The sequence below is a fragment of the Brienomyrus brachyistius genome, chromosome 13, assembly GCF_023856365.1.
Source record: "Brienomyrus brachyistius isolate T26 chromosome 13, BBRACH_0.4, whole genome shotgun sequence".
In the NCBI taxonomy this organism is placed as follows: domain Eukaryota; kingdom Metazoa; phylum Chordata; class Actinopteri; order Osteoglossiformes; family Mormyridae; genus Brienomyrus; species Brienomyrus brachyistius.
Window position 1 is genome coordinate 7,316,344 of NC_064545.1, and position 23,493 is coordinate 7,339,836.

General features: G+C 47.0%; 1 protein-coding gene across 2 annotated transcripts in view; it reads left to right on the top strand.

The window, feature by feature from the left end:
- The window catches only part of osbpl5 (oxysterol binding protein-like 5), a 42,754-nt gene extending 20,709 nt beyond the window's left edge, over positions 1-22,045 (top strand). For both annotated transcript variants that reach the window (XM_048973463.1, XM_048973462.1), the window contains exons 2-22: positions 5,184-5,333; positions 6,230-6,303; positions 7,995-8,075; positions 11,028-11,129; positions 11,411-11,614; positions 11,753-11,837; positions 12,126-12,288; positions 15,206-15,416; positions 15,634-15,818; positions 15,931-16,012; positions 16,464-16,562; positions 16,966-17,062; positions 17,158-17,256; positions 17,390-17,487; positions 17,588-17,677; positions 18,082-18,218; positions 18,999-19,178; positions 19,416-19,545; positions 19,858-19,972; positions 20,142-20,244; positions 20,329-22,045. In XM_048973463.1, coding sequence (XP_048829420.1) covers positions 5,198-5,333; positions 6,230-6,303; positions 7,995-8,075; positions 11,028-11,129; positions 11,411-11,614; positions 11,753-11,837; positions 12,126-12,288; positions 15,206-15,416; positions 15,634-15,818; positions 15,931-16,012; positions 16,464-16,562; positions 16,966-17,062; positions 17,158-17,256; positions 17,390-17,487; positions 17,588-17,677; positions 18,082-18,218; positions 18,999-19,178; positions 19,416-19,545; positions 19,858-19,972; positions 20,142-20,244; positions 20,329-20,464 — 2,607 coding nt within the window. In that variant the 5' untranslated portion in view covers positions 5,184-5,197 and the 3' untranslated portion in view covers positions 20,465-22,045. The remainder of the gene's footprint in view (positions 1-5,183; positions 5,334-6,229; positions 6,304-7,994; positions 8,076-11,027; positions 11,130-11,410; positions 11,615-11,752; positions 11,838-12,125; positions 12,289-15,205; positions 15,417-15,633; positions 15,819-15,930; positions 16,013-16,463; positions 16,563-16,965; positions 17,063-17,157; positions 17,257-17,389; positions 17,488-17,587; positions 17,678-18,081; positions 18,219-18,998; positions 19,179-19,415; positions 19,546-19,857; positions 19,973-20,141; positions 20,245-20,328) is intronic.
- The last annotated feature ends 1,448 nt before the right edge of the window (positions 22,046-23,493 follow it).

Below are 23,493 nucleotides of genomic sequence, written 5' to 3' on the forward strand. Positions count from 1 at the left end.
CACTGCGACTGTAAGTGCACATGCTTTCCAAAATGGCAACACTTGCGACCCTTGCGAGTGAAGGAAGTTTTCCTGGATCTTCAAAATACCTCATACAAGAATGAGTTGCCTGACTTAGCGGCTCAGAATCCAAAATGGGCGAGAGAGATTTTTCTCATGCTTGTACTTCAATCTTATAGTTCTATAGCCTTGTTGCAGCGTAGTAACTATGTAGGACAGGGTACTATAGCCTTGACAAGGTCATGAATAGGTAATCTGGCTAGCTTCTAATCATGATGTTGGGGATTTTGTGGGTTTATCTGCAGCAGGCTGAGCCTCATGCCCCCTGAAAGCTCATAGGGTTCTGCCCTCTCAGTGCCAGAGATCGGATGGCTGATGCTTCGTGTCTTGTGGCTGGCAGAGTAATTTCACCATTGGCCCCTCGAGCAAGGCCCTTAATCCTAACCACACCAGGAAAACTGTCCGACCCTGCACTCTGCAGAGGGCTTCTCTCATATCGTCACTGTTTATATATCTATGAAAGCCCCATTCAGACCCCATCCACCCAAACTCTATAGATGACAAGCAGCCATGATGACGATGACACCTTACTGGAAATGGGAAGGTCCCTATGTTGGCCAGGGGGGGCTTATTAGGTAGGCAGAAGCTAACCTCAGAAAGACGCCTTTTAACTTCATTCACCATCTGAAAGGAATTAGTATGTCTATCTGAGTATCAGATCAGGGCGATGGCTTCTATAGTAGCAGACGGGCAGTTATAGAGCTTCAGATCCCACAACCATGATTATGTTTTATTCTCTATTTTCTGTGTCTTCAAGTATATCTATGGTTAAAAGACTTGTGCTGAAGTGTCATATGCTGTCGATGAAGCTGTTTATTTCCCTGATGCTGTCATGAACTAAAAAGTCACCAAAACAGCATTTCATGGCTCCGTGAAGCACTTTTCAGCTTGCAAAAATGTCAGTTAGATTACATGGCTGTCTTTGAGATAAAGATTCATTAAGGCACTCTTCATGTGGGCCCCGGCAGGGTTTAGTGGACCAGAGAAGGTATAGAGGAATCACACTAGTCAAAAAAACTACAATTTGGGGGACAAACATGCTCTGGCATGGTACAGATCAGCTATTGTGAGTACACCCTAAAGGTGCTTTGTTGATTTTTATACCTTGTAGTTATGGAAGGTCAAGATAGGACATGTCATAAATACTGGATGTTACATTACTCATCATTATGATTAATGCTATGGGACATTATTTGACATTGCCTGTGTTTATCTGAGTTGAATGTACGTTACAGTGCATTTACTATTCAATAAGCTGGGCCCTGTAGACCTGTCTAGGGCTATCACAGTTTGGTTTTATTTACGTTTCAATTACTCATTTATCAGATATTAGATGAGTGCAACTGAAGCCCCTGTGTTCTCTCTGCATATCACGACTGAAACAGACACTCATTCTCGGGGATCTTCTCAGTCTCGGCAGCAGACTGGGTGGCAAAAGCCAGCGTCGGCCTGGACGGCAGCCAATCCAAAGCCAATTCTGCTCCGCCCGATCTCCTTGGTGCCACATGCGGATCAGCACGTCCTGCTTGGTGCCATTGGTCCTGCTGTCTGATAAACCACCAGGGTTGTCTGCAGGAGGTCGGACTGCTACCTACAGCTTGTCACGTTTACTAGTCAGTTCGCTATTGAACTGCAATTGGAATCGGTTGCTTTTCGGCTTAGTTGGGGTTGTGCTGTATTATTTGGGGGGGATGAACGAACCAAGCCAGGGAGATGTAGGAAAGGTAAAATGCCAAGTGTACGTCTTACTGAATCTGGGCCAACTGCATGGGAGTGTCTGCGTGGGCCAGTTGCAGATTCCAGTAGCTTATCCCAACATATGCAGTGACCACTGCCGGCATTCTTTTGGCAAATCTGCCAAAAGCAGATTTACATGTTCCCCCCGCTCTACATGTTGATAATCAGAGTAATGGAGTCTTCTCTTGAGCTGAGGAATGGCTTGATCCCGCGTAATCCTGTGTGGCTGGGTGGCGATTCAAGGAGGGCCACTGACCAGCTTAGGCTCCAGCTGCCACTCAGACTCCCGTCCATCAACCATCTGAAAACCCCTCGGGCTGGCACAGGAGCCTTCCAAAACCCAGCGCGTGCCGTTAACTGGATCTCGTAACCGGGGCAATAAGAGCCGCCTGTACTGTTTCAGACGCTGCACTTCACTGCAGCAGAGCCTATTTATAGCTCCTCTCTCTGAAGCGAAATTTCACTTTTAGCATGTCTAAATCCTGCCTATCCCACATTATTAATGAAGCCGGGCTGTTTTTCTAGCCAGGTGGGAATAAAGAGGTTTTCATTCGGCAGCTTGCCATCCGTCTGATCCTGCTCCGCCTTTGATTGTGATTCGGCTAGGCTGTGACAGCATCCCCACCTCAGGGGTACCACGTACGTGCCTTAGCAAACTGAGAACTGCCGCATGTGCCCAGAGCAGGTGCTGATTGGATGCCTCGGTGGAAAAAAATAGTTTGTCTCACAGCCCCTCTACTCATCTCCTGGGGGTTCCCACCCCGCCATGACCCTCCGCCCCCTACCGCACTCTCAGCATGCAAATAAAAGTGGTGTGATATTGCTGCAACATTGGCGGAATTTCTTTGTGAGCACACAAGGGTATCACTGGTAGGGGGGAGGATTGTCGCTCTGGAGTGAGAAGAATTGATTGGTTAACTGGCACACCTGCTGAGGCAGACGTCGCCTGCCAGGGAGGCAATGAGGACACGAAGTCAGAGGCCAGGGGCAGTGTGTAGCAGCATGGAAAATGCCTCGTTGCCATTTGATGTCCTGATACAGGAACAAGGCTGTGATGAGTTGCTCTTCCCTAGAAATCACTACATGGCCATTTTCGAACCAATAAAACTGGAGATATTTGTACAGAAGATGGATGGAGGAATCGATGGCAGCAAGGGAAGACGTAGATGAGGGTGTTTTACTACAGTCATTTTTTAATGCTGTGTCAGGCCTCTTGAAAGGAATCACATGTTGCCTCACACCTCCGTTGCTATTCTGAACTAGCACGTGGTTACCATGGCAACTGCCGCATGGCTCGGCATTACCATGCGGACCTCCGCGGCTGCACCCTGCGTTGCTTTGAAGAGGCTCTTAAAGGACATGTGGAAAACACGGGTAGTCCCCACACACATGCACGCCCATATATATGTGCCTACACACCAAACCATGTCGCCATTAAGAAAAAAACATACTGGGATCCTTCGTGGAGCAGGTTGTAATGAGGTATAATAATACCCAATTAAAACCTTTGTAACGGACCTGCAAAGTGGTTTGAAACCACCTTTTTCTCAGCATTATCAAAGAATTTACTAGTCAATAGTTAGTCAATAGTCTAAGGATCTTTTATCAAGAGGATCAAGAGACAATATGATAAAGTAACAGAAACTGCATGAGAGACACATCAGGTTAACTTGTATTGTAAGAGATTCCCTTCCCAGCATAAAGATCCCTTTTCACATAAATTCTTGGAATGCCATTCATGTATTTGTGATCTGGCTCCAAGAAGCACTATCTAACTTAGGACCAAACTGTAATAGTAAATGATTACTCACACAGCAAGACTGATTAATGAATTCCCAAATTATCATATGTACACAATTAGAGATGTGCGATATATCAGAAAACGTATTCATTTTGGCAGTATTCACTTCATTCAAGATATCGGCATCAGACCAATGTGTCATTCCTGGTCGATATTTTTGCCTGATATTTAGTTAAAATCGAATGCTATCAGCACCAGAACTAAAGACACAAGTATTAAAATAATGAAGGTCATTGCATTGAATGATGAGTCATTTTCTGTAGTGCAGGACAAAGGATCACGTCAGTCCATTCACCACTTACAAGAGGTCTCAAAGTAGCAGCCCGTGGGTGAGATCCGGCCAGCGGGGTGGTTTTATACGGCCCGCGACCTGTTTTTTTAATTCATCATTACATCTGGCACACGGATCGACCTTTCATTTTCCACACTGGGATCATTCTGCTATTCCCTCCGCCCCACCCACCCCTGCTCAGCAACAATTTAATGATAATAACTGGTTATTGTATTCGTAATATCGGCATCAAAAATATTACTTATGTACATACATGATTCCTCAGCACCACAGAGAACACGATATCTGATCATCTGACGTACGAGACCTTTCTGGGGAGGAAAGGGTGAATCGTTAGCTTTTCTTTTCCGTTTTTTTCGCTTTGTTAAGAAGCGTATCAATCTCCATTATGCATAGGCACACGACCTGAGCCTTTTAAGACAGCTATGAGGAGGCAGTCATGGGTTGGCCTTGTGCTGAACTCACACAGCAATATGAAGGCTCAGCAGCTTTGTTTCCATGTGACTTCTGGCTTCCAGTCCCCTCTTTTAGCAGCCAGCAGTGGGGTCTGGCTGAGGTTACATGCTTTCCATGTCGCCTCCTGCTCGGAAAGGGAGCCTCTTATTGAATTTCCTCGCTCAGTGTCGTCTGCCCCATACTGCCTCTTTTTTCAGCTCTCTGGGTCAATCAGAGAGACGCCCGGATTCCAGGCCAGTGGCCAGGTCACCTTAGGATGTGGACAGTGGGACTAACTCAGAGGAGGCTGCCATAGCCCACTGATCCATATTTAAAAAATATTTTAAAGTGTTCCGTTTCACTATTATGAAAAATGTTCGACAAATGATGTTGCAAAGTATGATACATATCTAAAAATGTATGAATGTCCCCATAAGGATTTAGAAAGTTACAAAATATTTCGTAAAACATTACAAGATAATTTTAGATATTTTTCTTATGCTGGCGGACAGGGTGTTATAGGTTAGGGGAGGAGGAAGAGTGAACCTAATTTGGGAACGGAAAAAGACACAGTAAAAAAGTATTTTTAAACACTGCACTACCGGGTATTAGCTCAGCATCACTGCGTGGTCACTGCATGGTCATCACCGGGAGGCCGGCAGAGGGGAAGCGATTGACTGTCAGGGACCCTCATCACCATCGAGCTCAGTCTCATGTCAACGTCTGAACTCAGCCTGAATCCCAGCAGTGACAGTTACAGTCGCAGCATGTCCACTCCAACACAGAAGCCACCGTGCTCACAAAAGTCTGTCTGGCCTTAACATTTTGTGTTAATAAATAAGTGTCTCTCTGCACCAGGAATCAAGCACAGAATGAGAGAAGAGAGCCTGTGCCGAAGACGGTTTTCCCTGTGCCCGACGACGAGCACGCCACAGAAGATCGACCCCCGGACACTGACGCGGAACCTGTCGTACGCTGGGGACCACGACATCTACCCCCTGAGCCCAGGTAAAGAGGAACGACGGAAGCCAGCCGTGGAGTGTCTGCACAGTCGCACTGTGCACGTTTTCGCACAGGTTAAGGAGTAATACGCGGGTGTTGGAGGAGCGCAGTGTGTGGTTGTAAAAAAGAAGTAAAATGAACTGCAAGCACTGCGAGCCTGATGTAGCTTAACAGCTAAGTGATTAGGTGGCTGTGGTTTAGTTATCTGACTATGGAAGTGATTACCTGAAGGCATGGTACCCTGTAGATGAAGCTGCAACTTTAGTTGTGCTTCACACTTCGGTCCTTCTGGCAGCCGCAGTTTCATTCGTTTCATTCCAAGCGTGAGGGACATGTCACGGGACAAGCCAGGGGGACAGTTGAAGTCAGCGTGAAGCATTTTGTTATGGCCCAGTCAGAAGCCTCTCCTGGGTGTTGCATCCGCCTTCCCCAGTTTGCAAAGGAGTCGTCACTAGGGAGGACGGGCTGACACGGGGTGTAACATCACACCCCCAAGGCCAAGCCCCGCCCACCGTTTCTGCACGCGCATGCGCACGCACACATACAGACACACACGCAATGCATTAGGCTGTCAGTGCTAGAGCGTTACTCTGATTAAAGGGAGTCTCTAAATACAGACCTTACTGCTTAGTGTATTTTTGTACCCGAATATAGGCTGAGGGTTTGTTTGGGCATTTTGAACCCATTTGCTGGTTTCCGTTTCTTTTCTTTTTTACATCGTGAAAAGTAGCATTTTTTCAAGGTTTATACGAGATGTGTGGTGTTCCTAACACATGCGGAATTTTTAACTGGGATTGTTTCAACATACTGCTGCAATACTGAGTCGATCATGACGCTCTCATGTGTGTGCACGTGTTCGCATGCGCTTGTGTCTCTGAACCCCTGTGGTTGTGTGGTGACAGGCAGCGACATGGAGAGGAATGGACTGGCTATGCCGAGGGATGAAGTCAGCCCTGTCCAGTCGCCAGGCAGCAAGGCAAGTATTTTGTGTCTTCTCAGTCCGCTTGCTTGCTCCCAAGTCAGTGACAAGTCGGCTTCCACTAGGCCCGTTTTAGCCAGTCGCAGGCTCTGCACTGTTCCCAGTTCATCCAGAAATTGCATTTATTTTACTAGAGAAAGTGGAGATTTCAGTAATCAAGACAGTCATGTATTATTGTTATTATTGTTGTTGTTGTCGTCGTTGTTGTGTTTCTGTTCTTCTTGTCGTCATGTGAAGTCTTTAGCTACTTGTAGTGATGGTTGCGCCCGGTTGTGCTGTGATCCCGCTCATGGAGCCCCACGGCAACCTTTTCCTCACTGCAATTTCAGCGGAGACTATTTATATGCAAACACCACTGCCGCAACATTGCAGTGCTTCACGGAAAGCCACTGTACACTGCGGCCACCAGGTGCGGGACACTCTGGCCGGTGTACGCCAGGCCGCAGAGGCACGTAACTGACAGCTGGTGCTGATACTCATGGTTTCTCTGCAGCTGCTGATGTCATAGAGAGAGTGTAATGCCTCCTGTGCCCTTTGACAGACCTGCCAGTATGGCTTTGACACTTGGGACACAGTCCGCTGATAGGGGGCGAGGGCCAACCATAGCCGTGTCCTCGGACCTATGACAGCAATGTGGCATGCCCTCCTCATTCCCAGTCGATATCAGCTTGCTTTTCTCTCTGGCCGCATCAGACCTTGACCTTAGTTTGGATTTAGCTCCATTACAATGCTGCTGTTCTTCAATTATGCCGGGTTACAGTTTTTTTTTTTCTTTCGTTTTTTTGCAAGCTCTGTCTGCTTGTAGCATTCATGTAATTCAAAGCTGACAGGACACTTGCCAAGCACTGTCTGCACTGATGAGAACAATGTGCAGTGAAGATATGTCTGAGTGTGAACACTGCAAAGTCATTACAGGCGGGCAATATGACAGCCGCTAGCACAACCCAGTATCCATCACCCCAGCCGGCCTTTCCTCTCGTTAAGCTTTGTCACAGCACTGCTGTGGGACCAGTTTATTTACACAGTGTCCAGGCAGTCCTGATTTATGTTCTGCTTCCTTAAGTCCTTCACCTCATGATCACTGCAGGGGGTGGAAGGCATTTAGAGGCTGGAGTGTATTCAGAACTTCTCACTAAGGATAGTTTCCTTAGGACAGTAACTGAGCAGGGTGGATGACTAGCGAGTTAGCGGCATAGTAGTTAAGGATGTGACCTTGTAAATAAAGGGCTCTGGGTTACGGTCCTACTGTAATAGCCCTCAGCACGATTCTGGAACTTGAAAAGTTCCCGAATATTTCCAAGATACATCAATAGATACATAAATATATTCTGAATACACAGCATCCTTCTTGTAAGGAAACGCATTTCTTGTCCTGAATTAAAATAGCCTCCTAATTTCCTTTTGTTCTTTGAATGCTCCTTGAAGACGGCCTTATCAGCACCCCCCCCCCCCCCACCCCCCTGCCCAGAGAGGTGATGAGACTGGGAAGCCCATAAAAAATTAAGGAACAATTTCAGCTGCGGCATTTTGGATAACTCCAAGTCACTCCGTTTTCTTTGGTGGTGCAGTAAAGGAACAATCCCCCAGTGAAATCTTTCCCCTAGAGGGCAGTGGGCATCTGTTGGCATGAGCTAGTTTCTGCTCAGGGTGACTGAAGAAGGCTTTGTGGTGCTGTCTTCTGTCTTCAGCTGGAAGCCAGGGTGTTCAATGGCCAGGAGAAGGAATGCTCCTCACCCACAGAAAAGCTGGCCAGGAAGGAATCTCTCAAAGTAGGTGGTCATTTTCCTACAGACAGCACCTAAAATATTTGTCATTTCTGTCTTTGACATATTTTATCTGTGTATTTTATCAGTTCAACCTAACTTTCAAATGTAAATAATTACAGGAAGCACCCATGGTCTTACGTCCTGCCCATTATATCCACCTGACCCTTCTGTCTCCCCCCAATGGGACACCCTGATCAGCCACGCCTAATGCTTGTTGCCCCTTGTTAGTCTTTGTAAATAAGTCCCTGTTTGTCTCATCATCCCCAGTCTGGTCACTAACATTGCTCCTCCTGTCTGCCCATGTCCTTCCCTGTAACAGTCCTACCATTTTGACTCCTCGCGGTCCTGGTGGTTTTCTCCCCCTTTCAGTTCTGTTCAGTTTAGTTCTAATAAAACCCCCCTTTGTTCACCCAAACGCCTACCTCTTAGTCCAGAATGCCCAGACTTTCAAAGAAGCCCCACAGCCCAGACCTCCCTGCACTCTGCACATCGGATCTCCTGGGTACCCCTGAATCAGAGACCTGAGGGATAATTTGACCCACGAGGCCCTCCAGAGACACCCCGTTTTGGAGTGGAGGAGTATTCTCCTCCCTCCTGGACACCCACCTGGAGTGGAGGAGTATTCCCGATATGTGGAGCGTGTCCAAGGCCAGTGCTCGCTTCCTACATGCAGGGGAGATCTTGGTGAGGCTCATACCAGACTCAGATTCCCAAGAAGTGGAGATGGTCCGATGCTGTATGGGAGAAGTGCAGTTGGTCAGGTGCAAGTCGATCCCCGATCCCAACTCAGCCCATCACCTCTCCGCTGCGTGAAGCTGCTCTACTCGCAACTTTCCCACAGCGTGATGCAGCTGTGTCCGTCAGCTCCCTGCAACTTGCTGCAGATCTGCCCGCCAGCTCGCCGCAGCTCGCCGCAGCTCCCCGCAGCTCGCCGCAGCTCCACCTGCTGGCTCCTCCCTCCCATTTCCAGTCGCAGGAGGAAGAAGTGAAGGAAGCTAGCTGTGCCCATAGCTGCCGGACCTTTAGAACCCAATCCGATGAGACCACTGCTGCGTCACTTCTGCTGCACCTCTCGAGCCCAACCTAGGACTGCTGCTTTGACCGAACCTCCACAGTACAACCCATAGGGTCCCACTCCACCCAATCTTTCAGAATCCGACTCAAGAGGGGCTGTACCTCCTTCTTCCAAGCCTCCAGAGCTTAACCTGGGAGGGGTCCACAGTCCGAGTCCCAAGTCACTGGCCCAGGGAGGGCTGTTCCCTCCATGCTCCAGGCTCTTGGCCCAGTGAGGGCCACTCTGCTTGTGCCCCAGGCTCCTGGCCCAGACAGAGCCTGTCTGCCTATGTCCCAGGGCCGTGGCCTAGAGTGGGTCACTCCACCCGAGTCACTGGCTCCCGGCCCAAGGGGGGCTCCTTTCCCTGCTCGCCTTCAGGTGTTCTCCTCGGTCAGTCCCCATACAGTCAGTAGTGTTGGCCAAGGCCCTGAATGGGAACTAGCTGAGCCTCCGTCTCCAGCAAGGGGAGATGGGGGCACACTATCTATGCAAGCTGCCCAGACTCTCGTCTGCCAGACAATGTCTGCCCAGACACTTCTCCTGCTGTGGCCAGGAGGAGAAGAACCCTCATGCTCCAGCCCTGTGGCTTTCTCAGCATCCGCTTGCCTCTGCCCAGCAGTCCCCTTGACACCTTCTGGCCCAGTGGTCTCCTCAGCAACCTAATGTCCCGCTGTCCTCTCAGTGCCCTTCTGCTCCGGCCCTGTGGTTCCCTCAGTGCCCTTCTGCTCCGGCCCTGTGGTTCCCTCAGTGCCCTTCTGCTCTGGCCCTGTGGTTCCCTCAGTGCCCTCCTGCTCCGGCCCTGTGATTCCCTCAGTGCCCTCCTGCTCTGGCCCTGTGGTTCCCTCAGTGCCCTTCTGCTCCGGCCCTGTGGTTCCCTCAGTGCCCTCCTGCTCCGGCCCTGTGGTTCCCTCAGTGCCCTCCTGCTCCGGCCCTGTGGTTCCCTCAGTGCCCTCCTGCTCCGGCCCTGTGGTTCCCTCAGTGCCCTCCTGCTCCGGCCCTGTGGTTCCCTCAGTGCCCTCCTGCTCCGGCCCTGTGGTTCCCTCAGTGCCCTCCTGCTCTGGCCCTGTGGTTCCCTCAGTGCCCTCCTGCTCCGGCCCTGTGGTTCCCTCAGTGCCCTCCTGCTCCGGCCCTGTGGTTCCCTCAATGCCCTTCTGCTCCGGCCCTGTGGTTCCCTCAGTGCCCTCCTGCTCCGGCCCTGTGGTTCCCTCAGTGCCCTCCTGCTCCGGCCCTGTGGTTCCCTCAATGCCCTTCTGCTCCGGCCCTGTGGTTCCCTCAGTGCCCTCCTGCTCCGGCCCTGTGGTTCCCTCAGTGCCCTCCTGCTCCGGCCCCCTGGCCCTCCAAGGCCCTTAGGCCCTATTGTTCTGTCTCAGGTTCTGCCTCACTGGGGTGATGGCCCAGGAGGGTTCATGTCCCAGGTTCCCTGCTCCCCGTTCCCCACAGTCCCACCTTGGTCCCCGTCCTGCTACCGAATCTTGCTCCGTTTTGCCCTGGCCTGTGTAACCTATTGCTCACTCCTCCCGTCTGTCCATGCTTCCCCATACCAGTTCGACTGTTGTGACCTCTTACAATCCTGTTTGTTTTCCTGCCCCTGTTCAGTTCTGTTCAGTTTGTTTCCCATAAATCCCCCCTTTGTTCACCCAAACGCTTGCCTCAGTGTCTTACCCCACCCTGAAAAATTATAATTCTAAATCCATTTAACAATCTTCCCATATTTCTTGGGAGCTGAGTCCCCCTAAGGGTCAAATCCTAGAATTGCCCCTGGCATCTGGTCACACTTGGCGCATCGGTCGGGACTGTACATGTCTTGACTATGCTGCCCTCTAGTGGCCGACTATTTTAGAAAGGTACGCAATGAGGATAGGAGAATATTTCAGAAATGCCATTTTCTGTCTCTTTCAAAGGTCCAAAAGAAGAATTATCGACAGGAGAAGAAAAGGGCAACCAGAGAACTATTCAGCGCCCTCAAGGACCCTAGTGTAGTCATTATGTCCAACTGGCTAAAGGTATGCAAGCTACTGTGGAAAAGAAACACTGCTCCAACCATCAATCCATCTCAAAAAAACGTATCCAGTACATAGTACAGTGCCTATCCCAGGCAGCATAGAGCACAAAGGAACACCTTGGATGAGATACCAGTGCATTTTTCATTTCCTGTCAGATTCGTCTTTTTACCGTTTCCCAAAACATTAGCCTTGCTGTGGAAAAAAAAATCATGCTGAAATGGGCTGAAAATGTCATCAGACGTGCCAGAGGAAATGCACTGACAGAGAAGTTTCTTCGCCAGATCCGGGGCACCCTGAAGAGCTGGACCAAGTTGTGGTGTGTCCTAAAGCCTGGGGTTCTCCTCATTTACAAAACCCACAAGGTGGAGCACTGGGTGGGAACTGTCCTGCTCAATGCCTGCAAGCTCATCGAGAGGCCTTCAAAGAAGGATGGTTTCTGCTTTAAACTTTACCACCCGCTGGACAAGTCCATATGGGCCATGAAGGTGAGGCCTGTTGTTCACTTGCTGGCCTCTTTCTCTGTCCCTTCTTTGCCCTGCACCCATCTGCATAACACAGATCATTCTGTCGCCACAACATTAGGGCAGGCTGACTCTAATTTGCCCCCCTTGTTGGTGCTTCAGGGTCCTAAAGGAGAGAATGTGGGATCTATCACACAGCCCCTTCCAAGCAGCTACCTAATCTTCAGGGCAGCTTCTGAGTCAGACGGTGAGCTTGCCATGCTGTTGCAAGACCGTAGACCTGAGCTGTTTGTGTGAAGTTCTGGGGTTTGCATGTTTATGAAGTGTGTGTATGACTTAGTCTTTCTGTGCATGTACTGGTTGCATGTTCTTGCATGTACTGGTTGTGTGTACATTGGGTGCTGGCTTGTATGTGTACCTGTGTGTTCAGGCCAGATTTTTGTAAACGTGTGTGCGTGTCTGATTCACATGTGCCTTGGTGCAGGTGTGTGCACACATGGTTATGTGCTGTAATGACCCATGTCTGTTTGTGCAGGCCGCTGTTGGATGGACGCCTTGGAACTAGCTCTCAGCTGTTCCAGTCTCTACAAGCTCACCTCCAGGGTTGGGCGAGATGGCGACCTGAACACATCCACGGAGTCATCCCACATTCTCCACCTCTTGCAGTCTTCCCCCCTGACTGACCAAGACCTCCTTCAGTGAGTATTCTTCTCTTCATCTACTGTTGGTTTACCCACAATGCCCACAATGACAAATAGGTACAATGGCCGGCAGTACTTTCATTCCTGGCTGTTTTAATGTTCTCACGCCTGTTTGCTGACATGGTCACTGGCCAATAGGACGAGGGAGGTCGCAGACATGCCTGAATAATGCATTTAAGTGCATGATGGTGTGAGGCAACAATGCTAGCCACTGCTCACTATTTAATTATAAATGAAATGCTTTGCATAAGCAAAAACGGACAAACAAGAATGACTTTATTCTAGTGTGACTTTTCCAGTTAATTATTTTTGAATTTTGATGTAGTTACTGTTATTATTATTAACCCAGACATTCTCCTGGGATCAATGAAGTCTATGTTAATCTTAATTTCAATCTTACATAGTACTAGTTAGGATCCCTTTCCAAAACCACTTAAAGGGCTGACAAGTTCTGCATTTGCGGAAGCCTTTCTGTACATCGCCATTGTACTGAGCTGCTATTTTTGGCCTTTATAGCTTTAACGAGGCTGGTCATTCCCCTCTGACCACTTTCATTAAGGCGTTTTCAGCCGCAGAACTGCTGCTGAAAGGATGTTTTTTTGTTTATCACGTCATCCTCTGCAAACACGGTAGTGTGTGAGAATCCCAGTAAGGTTGCTGTGTCTGAGATGCTGGAATCTCCACATAGGACACAATGATCATGGCATGTTCAGAATTTCTTAAATCACACGTTACGTATTAATGAAAAAGCATCGGATTGGATAAGACAAAAGGTTTTATTCACATAATCTTAGTCCAAAATCATGTTCTGAAGCAGTATGTTGTAGAACAGCTACAGACAGTGTTGTGAAAACCAAATCAAAATCTTAATCTCAAAATCAGCAGACTAATCAAAGGCGGCAGATCATAAATGCAGTCAGTGGGATACAGAGAAAGTCACCAAATATTAAATTGGCAGCATGTAGGAGTCCCAACATGACGCAGCTTCCATAATGCTTAGCCACACTGTAAGCGAACCTCCTGACCCTTTCAGCATGCTATTTATATGCTATATATAGCATGCTATATATATATATTCAGCTGCAGCTAGATGATTGGCTATCTGTAGGTGCAGGCTGTTTGCGTTAGCAGGCAGGTGTATCTAATAAAATAGCCACTGCATGTATAATGTTTGCGAATAAGCATCAGCATTTTTCGTAAAAATTCATAAATTATCGTTATCGATGTTCAGAGAAATTGCAGATTCAGCGCCAAATAATTATCCATTCCTTCCTGTCAGGCTTGAGAAATACAAACATTTGGCAATAATAATAATTTCACATTAACGTGGGAAATAAAGTGTTTGCATATGTTTCAATGTTTCAGTTATGGTTAAGAGTGAATTCAGACACGCATATAATTTCCCACAGGCTTGAAATCCAGACAGCCAGAAAAAATGGGCAAGCTGGGTCAGAGCAGACGTTGACGGCCCCGCAGTGGCGTCCTGTAACGTGTCCTCATTTTCAGTAATGGCCTCTTGTTGAGTGAGATCCTTACCTAGCTGAAGCTGCATCAGAGAAAGCACCCACATTCAGAGGGAGCCCTCAAAGCCTGGAGATCAGTGTTACATTTGATGAGTAAACTGCCGGTCATTCTGCATTGTGTGTGTGCGTGTAGGTGCGTACGCAGGCGTGCATTTGAATACTCCAGTCCACGCCTGTTTTTCCAGATGGCACATGATTGTGTTTGTGTGGGTGTGTCACTGCATGCGTTTGCGCGCATGTGCGCACTGCTTCCCAAGTGAACAGCATCTACTGGCTCTCAGTCAGCACTGTGCCGCTCCTCCAGATATCTCCAGCCAGTCAGCTCGGGCACAGTGGGTCATGTGACATGTAAAGGAGCAGGAAGAGCAATGGAGAATATGAACCTTATACAACCCAGACAGAGTCATCAGTAACAAAGCTTGGTGCACACAGGAAGCAGCCCAGGGTGGGGGAGACAGGGCCAGGAAATCAGATCCGTCTGCTTGTGTCTTCAACACGTATTGTCTGCAGCGCAGGATCTAGCAGTGATTCAGACAGACGGGAGTCCTGGTTTTATGAAAAGCTTGTTTTTTTTTAAAGAGAGATACAGGGGAGCTGCTATCAAGGTAAGCGTGCAGGAGCATTCAGTGACCGCTTGGCCGTCACCTCAGACGCAGAGGATGCGAGACGTGCCCATCCATCACCTCAGAAACGCGGCGAGAGAGGTGGAGCGGTGAAGTGAGGCTCGTGCTTTTAGGAGAGACCAGCACGGAGGACACAGAGGGTCACTGCTACAGTGCACAATTACAGCTCGATCTGCGGAAGGATTACAGGATTCTCCCTATTATTTAATTTTTTTTTTCTATAAAAAGAATTAATACTTATCATAGAATTGGTCACAGTACATCTCTGAGGAGTCGTTTAGCAGGTATTGTATGGGACCGACACTAAGTTTCATGCCCCAGCGACAGTGACCGTGACATTCAGAAGCTTCCAAGGGGAGGATAGTGGCTGTTACCGGGGCAACGGGGCTTGTTTGGTTTTTATCATGCAAACAGATTGTGGTTACTGCTGATACTCCATAGCCATTACTGTAGTGAGACTAATTACAAGTGTTCTGGAACATTAATTACTAAAAACACCAGGTAGGGAAAAGCTAAGTCAAGTACTAAGTCAAGCTCTTATTTTGTTTACTAGTTAAACTGCTGTTGAGGTTATTTTTTAAGTCATTGATCTGTGACGGTGTTGTAATTTGATTCTGTTGTCATTCTTGATGTAATCGGTTTTTTAAATAATAATAGGATGGTAAGATGACTTGCACTTTTATAACAAAGCAATCGAGTGATGTTTTTGGCCTTAATTTATACACATATGGTTGCTTTGCATGTGTCTTTTGTGTTTTTTTTTTAAAGGTTGAATGAGTCCATGTTAGAAAACCACCACATGGAGAATGACGGCTATTCTGACAAATCAGAGCGGGAAGCACATGAGGAGTCAGACACCGGGGCTAATGAAAACGGTGGGCGGCTCACTGAAGAAAGTGATATGGACCAATCAGATGACCTTTCCCCTTGCCTGCTGGCTACTGCCTATGTCGAACAAGGCCAAGAAGAGATGGGGGAGGTAAGTTGAGCTCTTAGATGGTGCTCTCAGAGGTCAATCCAAGCACTCACTTAAAGAACATTTAATGTAAAAACAATATAAATGTTCTGTATCGTAAATGAAAACAAACTAATCCATCTTTTGAGCACCATAAAAAAGCTGGACTCTTCTATAGCACCTCGTCGTGGTGCTGGTGGAGATTCGGGCTGCATCACGTACTAAACCCTGTCCCTTGCAGGCTGGAGAGGCCTCCCAGGTGGAGACCGTTTCAGAGGAGAACAAAAGTCTGATCTGGACCCTGCTGAAGCAGCTGCGTCCCGGGATGGACTTGTCCAAAGTGGTCCTGCCCACCTTCATCCTAGAGCCACGCTCCTTCTTGGACAAGCTGTCCGACTATTACTACCACGCCGACTTCCTGTCCCAGTAAGGTGCCGGCCTCTTGGCCCTCCTCGTTCCACCACATGTCAGGGCCTCTGCCCTGTGACCTGCTTTGTGTTTTAGAGCCTTACAGCCTCATTCCCCCTCCCCCACATAGAGCGATAACTGAGGAGAGTCCTTACTGCCGGATGAAGCAGGTTCTGCGGTGGTACCTGTCAGGCTTTTACAAGAAACCCAAGGTAAGAGATGCCCCCCCCCCCATATTCCACCTGCTTTCTGCCTGTAAGTCCACCGGGCCACTGTAGCCCAACAGAATATCAGCACCAAGGACGATCTGACATTATCTTGTAAACCATGCTATCTTTCTGGGGCATTGCGGTCAGGTTTTTTGTGCATGGTGCTTTCGGCACTGGGATTCTGCCAGGTAATTAGAGCTTCGGAACAGGCCAGGAAAAGCAGCTGACCTGTTGGTTACAAAGCTGAGCTTTTTCTATGGCCACTTGGGCCGCTCTCACACGTGACCCAATGGGCAGGAGGTTCCGTCAGGTGTCAGATGACAGGAACTGTTCGTACAGGTTTTGCAGCCTCATGGCTGAGTTAAAATGTCACTCGCTGCCGTCCGTCCAACATGTTGTGTGTGGATTAGTCCCAACCCCCACCCTGAGCATCATGTACCCTATGTGTCTTCAGGGGCTGAAAAAACCGTACAACCCCATCCTCGGTGAAACCTTTCGGTGCTGCTGGCTTCACCCCCGGACTGATAGCTGTACTTTTTACATAGCAGAACAGGTGAGTCACATGCCTTCTGTATCCCCTTTGTAATCTGTACCCATAATCTCTCAACAGTAATTTGTACCTTATCGGTAATCTGTACCCGTAATAATTCATCTTTCAAATGTAGCCTGTAATTTGTGTAATCTGTACCAATAACCTGTCCGATATAATTTGTACATTGTCTGTTATTCTATATAGATAATCTCTGGACTGTAATCTGTAGTGTGCCTGTAATCTGTACCCATTATTTCTACTCCCTTAACCATAATCTGTATCTTGTCTGTAATCTGCATCCATAATCTCTCAGATGTGATCTGTACCCATACCCCAGAATATTTTTGTATTAACTTTGTATTGATCTTGCTGACTGATGAAATCACTATTTACATATAGCCTTATATTATTTTTCTTGTTGCAGGTATCACATCACCCACCAATATCTGCCTTTTATGTTTCCAACAAGAAAGATGGCTTTTGCATAAATGGCAGCATCCTTGCCAAATCCAAGTTCTATGGTACACATTGCAGTTCACCTGCCTCCTCTATCCTATAGGCCGATTCTTTTTCCAAGCAGGACTGACGATTGATTGTTTCTGTTTGCTCTCTGCAGGAAACTCACTGTCTGCCATTCTGGATGGGAAGGCCAGACTGCTGTTTCTGGCTCGGAATGAAGAGTATGTCATCACAATGCCATATGCCCACTGCAAAGGTACACTCACCTCGCTATTCACCGAGGAGTCTATTTCCCCCTGTACTTTTAGCTACAATGGAAAATGCTTTTTTTTCTAATGCTGCTTCTCCCATTCACCTGTAACAATTGAAATACTACTGGTCATCCACAGGCATTCTGTATGGTACGATGACCCTGGAACTTGGAGGGAAGATCACCATCATTTGTGAAAAAACGAAGTTTGCAACTGAGCTGGAGTTTAAACTGAAGGTGCTGTGTTGTCCTTGGCACCAGCATCGATGAACCTTACTGGGCCAAAAGAGGCCTCTGGTTTGGCTGACTCTCATTCACCATGGTGCTTCTCCCGTAGCCTTTCCTTGGTAGCTCCTGCAGCGTGAACCAGATTTTTGGAAAGATACGCTTGGGAGATGACGTGCTCGCCACCGTCGATGGACACTGGGTGAGTTGGCCCTTCCTATTCATAGTCACATACAGAGAATGAGGGACAGCATCATCTCTCACTGTGTCCACTGTGGCTCACAGTAAAATATCGAGAATATCCATTAAATATATAGCTATCGCTACTGTGATCTTCATCTGCATTTGTATTAAGAGCTGTTGAGAGCTGGAACTGCAGAACAGGAATGGAATTCATGTCACTTTGACTAGTCAGCCCTGGATGCCGGAAGTAACAAAATCCGGAATAAACTGACTGGACAGATCAAGTTAGTTAATTAAATGCTTGGATTTGCCTGAAGTCTCCCTGCCACCTCTTAGCTCTTTTTGATCGTGTCAATGAGTCGACGTTAACAGAGATTTGATGCCAAGCTGCGCAGTGATGACGGGTAGTGACCACACCCACAGGACGGCGAGGTGTTCATTCATGAGAAGAAGACAGGTCATCAGGAGATGCTGTGGAACCCGAGTCTGGATGTGCGGCAGCGCAGGTTGAGGAGGCAGGTGGTGCGGCTGGACCAGCAGGGGATGTTTGAATCTGAAAGGTACAGCCTTTACCCCAGATCAGGGCTGGCCCATATCGCATCAATATTATATGTTGCATACGCAATAATCTCCAGGGCTCCCGATGACGGGCGGAACATTTGGCCGAACTCCAGCTTTTCAGTACAATCCGGACGTTTACTTACGTCGACAATTTGGTAAGCAGATTACTATGGCTAAAATATTAATGAGGAATTTTATGACGTCCAAAAGTTAGTGAATATAAATTCAGCATATACTTATGTTTAATAAACATGTCAGACTTGAAACTGCAACCACACCGCCATTTTACTTTGTTTATCCACAAGGTCTCCTGTTTTAGAATTTAGTGATTGATTGTCATTGTTAACACACCACAACACACAAGAATGAAATGTGTTCTTTGCATTTAACCCATATATGCCAATGTGACATAGCAGGGGGCAGCTAATTCAGCACCAAGGGGGAGCAGTAATTGGGGGCTCAGGGTACCTCATTGATGCCTTGCTGGTTGGGGATTTGAACCCACAATCTTTCAATTACAAGTGCACATCCCTAACATCAAGCCACCACTACCCACGTTTAAAAGATGTCATGGCTGCTGAGCTGTTCCTTTCTTCACCACCAATGTCTCACCCATCATCTGAAGCCCTGGTGATTATTGTGCATGCGCTATATAATATCAATGTGATAACGCCCAGCCCTGCCCCAGAAGGGTGCTGCAGGATGAGGCCATTCCTTTGGTCTCACTCAGCTTATAAGCACTCTGCCTCTGAGTGAAACGCTGTCGCTTGTGCGTCCAGGCTGTGGCAGCACGTGACCAGTGCCATCACGAGCCAGGACCAGGAGCAAGCCACACAAGAGAAGTTCGTCCTGGAGGAAGCCCAGAGGCAGGAGGCCAAGGACCGGGGCGACAAACTCTGGATCCCCCGCCTCTTCAACCTGGACCCCGTGTCCAATGAGTGGCAGTACAAATTTGCAGAGTACGTACCCTGGTAGTGAGGGTGGTCGCCATTGTGCCAGGTTTCGAGGTGCAGGTGAGCGTGGTGTTTAATGCTATAGATGAACAAGGAGCCAAAACAGCAGCTGATGTTGGTGATACGCTAATAAGGTGCATTAGATCATGGTAATAAGGTACATTCTGGAGAATAACCCTTAACCCCGGGTATGTTGCCTTACATTCATCTTACACCTCCAACTATACACTCTTTCTCCTTCAGCACAAAGCCCTGGGACCCCAGCATCTGCCTGGTCCAGTTTGAGAAGGACGGCGTGATCCAGACCAAGGAGAGGTCCCTACACCGGCACAGTGGGCTCTCTTACAGCCAGAACTGGGCCGTTGAGCAGAAGGTAGGCATTGCTACAGCGCTAACCCTTACCCTACTAAATCGCCAAATCTTACTAGGGGAGCGAAAAGGTCTAATAAGGAAAGGACTATGATGAACTATCTAAAAATCTAATTTGCCTCAAATCCCCCCATGTTTTTGATGCCTTCTTCGCTATGTACGCCCCTCTTTGGTGTCGAGGAATCTCCAGCTCTGTTTAGTAGCAGTTCTATTATTAGCCTGGTAAATATACCCGGAGTGTTCCTCATTTCATAGATGAGAGAGTGGCTTTACCGCGCTAATATATGCATGTTTCTGTTGCGCGGGCGATTCACAGGCCAAGGTGCAGGGTAAACACAGGAAATCCAGCAGCCAGCCATCCAGCTGCAGCCAGAACACAGAGAGCAGCAGCACCACACCAGAACCCACGCACGAGTCCTCCGACAATGAAGGTGAGCCCGCCGGGGTCTGGGGTCAGGATAGTAGTCGTCAATGAAGAGAATTATGGAATATTACTTAATTGTAGCATTAGCATAATTTCCTCATCAATCATGGTAAAATTATATACTTTTTTGGCATATGACATGTTTTGTTAAAATTGTCATTTTTCACCTTGCACAGCATTTATGACCCAGTGCACCAGATGTAACAGGGAGGTGAAGGACATTGCAGATATTGAGGCCTCCATTGCGTCCATCCAGCAGACACAGCAGGACATACAGAGGTGGGCACACCCCTGTCAGGGAGCACGTCAGCCCCATTCAGCATCTTGGGTGATGTCAATAAGTTGTTTCTCTCCCCCCCACAGCAACCTGCACGCGCTGACACAGCAGGTGCTCCAGAGGAGGCGCGCGGAGGAGAGCGCCGTGCTGGGCCGACGTCACTGGTTCATCTTGTGCGCTCTGCTCCTCCTCCAGCTCGTCATCAACTATGCGTCCACATGAACCCGGGGCCGAGGGTGCACTGCAACCACAACAGATGCAGACTCACACTGCTCTCGAATGCCTGTACGACAGCCCAATGCCATGGGCACCAAGCACTTTGGAGAGAGAGAGACAGAGAGAGAGAGAGAGAGAGATAGAAGTATGAACAATTTGAGCAAGGATGACAGGAGAGAAAATGAAAAAATAGCAAATAAATATTTTATTTTTTAAGTGTGTGGCGAGAAAATTTTAATGTCAGTAGTGGACATGCACTTTTATACTCTTGCAATACTTCTCGTTTTTAGTCTGTGTCAAGGCCTCGACCCCGAAGCACTTTCATTCCTCTTTCCCTCCTGTTTAAACGTTGGGCCTTAATGCTAAAGCCAAAAAAAGTTGATAGTAATAGAACAAACAAAAAAATAACATGAACTTAAAATAGTGCAATTCTTAGTGTTTGTATAAATGTATGTTAAGAAAAGTAGGGTATTCTCTTTTAGCAATGATGACCAAAACAGTATTTATAATCCTTAAAAAGAAAAGAGTCCATGTTTACAAAGTTCTGTATGTATATACAACATGTGCGGTTCCCTGGAAACCGGGAATAACTCACACGCTGTTACTTAAGTATATCATGAAGCCGTAACATACAATCAGAGGCAGAGGAGAAGGAAATGAGGTGTCTTTATCTTCGGCCAATGAGAAACTAGAGATGTGGAGACCAGGAGACCAGAGTGAGCACATTTTCAGTGCTGTGGAGAGCTAAACAGCTTCCACAGTCTTCAAATAATGTTGAGTAAGCAGTTTCAAGAGGGCCCAGGTACGAGCAAAATGAAGGTTAATATCCAGCTAAAACTGTCCAGTTTCATTTAGATATTCTGTGGCTTACTGTGGTACAGTATGGGGTTACCACAATCCGATCCTTCATATAGTTTAGGTAATAAGTTACTCCAAATTTGTGAAACTAGTTTTCATTGCTAAGATGAACCTCAGTTACTAATAAAATATCTTATGATACATGTTTTGATTGAAAAAAAGTCACTGCGTTTAAAATTCATATTTCAATCAGACTTGTAGGGCAGTGTTGTTGGTTTCATAATTAAATGCAATATTGTCGAGCCTGAAAAGGAGGAATAAAGATTCATTACCGTGGCATTTCCGAGATGCAATACCCGCAATGGCGGAACACGGCAGGAAATCGTCGACGTTGAACCACCTGATTGTTGGTGTCTTGCGCCACTTGGTGTCTTTTTCTCACATTGCAGAGCAGCCGTCCCGTTGAAATGGACCATGCGAAGGATTATTAGGGACGATGACGTCGTTTGATAATGCTTTTCCTTTTCCATCCACTTCTCCTTTCATTTCTTATTTTTCTCACGACCACACAAACGGACTTCGTTATCTGGTTGCAATATCGGGAAGTAAGACGTAATGATTTCTGTGCTCAGTTATTGTATAGCACGAAATTAACAATTCACGTGTTGACTGACTGTTTATAGTAATTTTCATTGTCAGCCTACCCAGGCATGTTTTCCACTAGCCCTGTCACACAGCTAGTAGCCTATGGTTTGTACTCGAAATAAAGCTTGTCTTGTGAATGAAAAATGTATTTATTTGCACTGTTCTAACATGCTCTAACGTTTAAAATACTGGGTCAGTTGGGACATTACTTACACACCATTACAGTAAATGATATACACCATAAAAATGATTTGTGTCTGCAATATGATACTAATTTATTGCATACTCTAAAGCTAAGATGCGTACGTCTTAAGTGGAAATGCTAATAGTGGGTATATTTCACGCATTTAGGGTAGCCTGCGTAGAATTGTAACACTGGTACAGAACATAAGGTGCTGGAATCGCAATATCATCTATTCCATCCTGCGATTTTTGAACATGATACACAGCTTTGCTCCGAATATATTTCATTTTTTGACATCGCTTTTCTTGTGAATAGAGTATGGTCTTGCCCGACAGTATTAAACGTGTGTTGTAATAATACTCGAACTGTCTATTTAAGACGACTTGTTTTGAAAGCCAGTACTACATAGCGTTTTTGAAAAATTCAGACCAATGTGCGTGTTGGTTAGCAGGGGACAGTTGTTATATGGCGTTGCAACTGTATTCAGGTGGAAAGATTTAACAAAAATACACCTTGTCTTTAAACACCTATTGTAAAAAAAAAATTTAAAATAAATACACAGCAATTGTTTATCCTGATTGTAATACTAGATAGATGAAGGAACATTAAGTAAAACAATACCGTCTATTTACATCTCTGGTTTTTGTGTGGGAATGCAAAATGTAAAAAGTGCGACAGTTGTACTTGGTGCCCTTTGACAAAATTCTCTCTGGTCCCCTATTGCCGGCATGTTCCGGGGTCTTTGTCAACATCTGGCCTCCCTGAAACATTCAGGGCTTTATGACACCCCCAAGAATAAAGCTGGATGTTTGGTACAAAGCTGCTGTCTGGGGAGATGGCAGGCCTGTGTGAAGTTCTGGCAGGTCAGCCAAGGTGAGGATCACACACCCTCAGCACTGACACCACCGACTCAAGTATCGGCTTTTCTCCATGACTCCATGAAATACACTGCCCTAGTCTATCAGACTTCGTCATAAAGCGCCATCAATTCCAAAAGAGGTCGAGTATGTGCGCAGCGCACTGTACGATCCCCACCACTAGGGGCCGCTGCGAGTTCACAAAAATCCCAACGTCTCATTTTCAGTGCTGTATTATGATTAAATTATTAACCGATAGGCCTGAAGTTTAGGGGTCTGCCATGTTACGTTGGTATATGCGTGACTATAAAAATATGTCAACTGCGATTTTAAGATTTTATCGTGTTGCCTTTGCCTGTCACTGGTAAATGCTTGATGAAATAAGACTTTGAGGTTTGCTGAAGACGAATTTATGGAAACAGCTGTTTTAGCACAACTAAAAAAAACAAAAGTAGGTATAAAAAAGGTAAGAGTACGTGTGTGTGATACTTTGCTTTGCGTATTATTACATTATTGATGTAAAATTAGCTACATCAAAAGCCTTGGGGTAA